Source organism: Gymnoscopelus microlampas (genome assembly GCF_963454915.1).
Source record: "Gymnoscopelus microlampas genome assembly, chromosome: 20".
Lineage (NCBI taxonomy): Eukaryota > Metazoa > Chordata > Actinopteri > Myctophiformes > Myctophidae > Gymnoscopelus > Gymnoscopelus microlampas.
Genome location: NC_139957.1, coordinates 46,552,581 through 46,556,051, shown reverse-complemented (window position 1 = coordinate 46,556,051; position 3,471 = coordinate 46,552,581). Strand labels below are relative to the sequence as shown.

At 40.0% G+C, this 3,471-nt stretch overlaps 1 protein-coding gene across 1 annotated transcript in view; it reads left to right on the top strand.

Annotated features, from left to right (window-relative positions):
* Positions 1 to 3,151, top strand: part of LOC311035690 (glycine N-methyltransferase-like) — a 28,917-nt gene extending 25,766 nt beyond the window's left edge. The window contains exon 6 of the mRNA XM_084044052.1: positions 464 to 3,151. Within this exon, the coding sequence (XP_083900178.1) occupies positions 464 to 635 (172 nt within the window). The 3' untranslated portion in view covers positions 636 to 3,151. The remainder of the gene's footprint in view (positions 1 to 463) is intronic.
* The last annotated feature ends 320 nt before the right edge of the window (positions 3,152 to 3,471 follow it).

Below are 3,471 nucleotides of genomic sequence, written 5' to 3'. Positions count from 1 at the left end.
AATGTTAATGTAACTCTGAGAGTAACGGGTCCATTTGGTTCCATTTGTACACTCTCAGAGTTACAGCCTCATAAGGACCCATTTGGTTCCATTTGTACACTCTCCGAGTTACAGACCCATAAGGGTCCATTTGGTTCCTGTCCATCATTTAGCTGGGGACCCCCTGGAACCCCCTCAAGGACCCCTGGGGGTCCCCTGACCCCACTTTGAGAACCAATGCTTTAGGCCATCACTGCCCACATTTTGCACACGTATATTGTGAGTTATCTGACCTGAACGATGATTATTTCAGGGTGAAACAAACGTGTGTGTGTGTGTGTGTGTGTGTGTGTGTGTGTGTGTGTGTGTGTGTGTGTGTGTGTGTGTGTGTGTGTGTGTGTGTGTGTGTGTGTGTGTGTGTGTGTGTGTGTGTGTGTGTGTGTGTGTGTGTGTGTGTGTGTGTGTGCGCGCTCTCTGTCCTCAGTAAATTCCGTCTGTCCTACTACCCTCACAAGCTGGACAGCTTCAAGTCTCTGCTGAACGAGGCCTTCCATGGCAAGGTGCAGCACAGCGTCTACGGGGACTTTGACGCCTACAAGCCCGGCCAGGCCAAGGCTCCGTGCTACTTCATCCACGTCTGCAAGAAGACCTCCTAGACTATGAGGAACAGGAACACCGTCTACACTTTAAAGGGCTAGTTCACCCCCTAAATGACTTTTTTTCCTCCTATGGATGAGTCACCTCATGGAGACTTGAATTCATGGATGTTTTTTTTTTTAGTTTTTGTCTCATTCCTAAGACAAGGATTTGATGACCGGCAGCCGTTCCGGTAGGAGACACAAAAGAGTCTCCTTTGTGTCTCCTACCGGAAACCGCTGCCTACCGGGTCCGCTGGTCATCACATTATTGTCTTAGGAATGAGACAAAAACATAAAAATATCCATGAATTCAAGTCTCCATGAGGTGACTAATACATAGGAAAAAACGTTTTTTTTTTGGGTGAACTATCCCTTTAAAGGAACAAGGCCCCCTGCTACCTTCATCCACGTCTGCATGAAGACCCCCCTAAAAGAGTACGGCTCAGACCCCCGACATCGGCCATTATTATAAAAAAATACATTTACTTTATCACAACGTCTGTATCGGCTGTTATGCAACCGATACGATCCCCGAAGTCATTTTTATGTTGGGTTGCGCTCGGGTTTTGCGCTCTGAAAATAGCAGATCTACAAGCTCACACCACGTCGCGCTGCGACGCGTTGTGAGCTTGTAGATCGGCTATTTTCAGCACTCAACCAAGTGTAAAATCAGTCATTACGACCTGGCCGTTACTATTTTGGCTATGATGATGTTTGTAGGCCAAAAAATGTTCAAAGATTAAAAATAAAAAAAAAATAGATTTTTTTTAATAAAAAATAAAATAGCCTGTCTACAAGCTCACACTCTGCTGCGTTGTGACATGTTGAGCTTGTAGATCAGATATATTTTTTTGGAAATATTTTATAGGGCTCAAGAGGTTGAATACAAAAAAGAAAAACGTTTTTTAAACTGATTCGAAAATGTTTGTGTTTTGACTAAAATACCAGTTAAAAGACCAGTTAAAAAGACCAGTCCAAACACATGGGTGATCAGTGGTTCCAGGACTTCGGCATCAGAACCCCAAATCTCTGCCGTGGGTTTAGGTTCCACCTACAGCACCAGCCTTTTAATAAAGAGCTGTAAACCCTCATGTCCTCCTGGCCCGTGTTGAAGAACCAGTTTCAGTTGGACTTTAACCAAAGCCCACATGAGTAGGAATGTTTTTTTAATCCATGTTTTTGTGAATTCATTTCTGTCCAAAAACACATTTCGTATTTAAAAAAAAAAGAAAAAAACGGTCTTTGGAGATTTGAATAGTTTTATGTCTGCAGGCTTTGCTGAGTCCTGAATAATGTGAGCGGGTGGTGGTGAGCCCACAGCGCATGGACGTGCATTGTGGCACATGCGCAGGTCGGCTATTTTCGCGACTTTTGCGCGACACTCTTGAACAACATAGGGCATTGATTTAAGACGAAAATAATAGATCTACAAGGTACTTGATAAAATTATATGATTCATATATATATATTTTTTGAAAATGCACAAATTCCCAATCCAAAAAAATATGATGTCAAAAATTGCATTGTGCAATTGAGATTATTTTCCCCCCACAAACTATTTAGAATAATATATTTCTTTCAAAAAAATGTTATGCAACTTTACATGCATCTGCCACGTACAGTTCAATGATGCAATGGCTTTATTGGTAGGCAATCTTTATTTTAGTTGGTTGGTTGGTTCAGGGAACCCCAGGGGTCCTTTTGGGGATTCCAGGGGGTCCCCAGCTAAATTTTGGTAAAATACAGTAGCGTCAAAATCGGTTTAAACCACTGTAAACACTTTAAATAGCCATATGCTGTACATTGGCTATTTGAAAATAGTCGATCTACAAGCTCACAACGCGTCAGGATGCAACACGTTGTGAGCTTGTAGATTGGCTATATGAAACCTTTTGAATGTTTTTTGAAACATTTTACACATGTTAAACATATGTTCAGGGTTGATTTAATGTGTGTTAATCTCTACTGTACACTTGGTCCTTACCAGAAACTTGGTATAAAAAAAAATACAATTTGTTTTATTCTTAAAGATGTAAAGGAGAACTGGGTGAAATGTTTTTTGAAATGTTGGCATAATCTGTAGGAATGCTGTTCAACGTTCTGTGCTTTCTTAGAAGAGAAGATAAAGAGTTGATTTTTGCCTTAAACTCATATACCGGTAGTTATGGTCCAACTACAATACATTGTGTTTTAATAAATGAAAAGTTAAATCTGACAGAAATTCCACCTGTTGAGAAAACCAGAATTACCACAACTTTTGTTTGCGTATAGATAAGACGGTATGTTACAATACAATGATGTAATAATAGATTTGGGACAAAATGATTAGTTTGAGGTCAGCTGTTTAGTTCACAGTGTGGTAGTGATGTCAAGTTTTTATTATTTTTATTGTTTAAGAATGCCGGATGTTATATCAAGCAGGCATGTACAATTATAGAACTGGAAGAGTCTTAAAAAGAAAAAGGTTTAAATTGTTTACAATGGTTATTGCTCATGTGATTATTATTCAAATTGTTTTATTTAAAATACAAAAGCTTTTAAATAAAAGAGGAAAATCAGTTTTGTGTCTTGTGTTTCATATTCATGTAGATATTATTCATATAATAGGATACTGGACACGGTGTGTTAAAGCTGCTCTACGTAACTTTCCTCTTGTACCTCGGATTTGAACCCGGTTTCCTGTGCAAGTGCTGACTTTTTTTTCTCCATTGAGCGAATAGAGCCTGCCTGCTTGCTCAGGGGATAAATGTAATCTTTGACCATCGGGTCAAGATTGGTGTCAGATCCTGTGTCTAGGTGAGACGTGACCTTTGACTCAATAGAAGAGCAGGGAGACACAATGTAACCACACCAA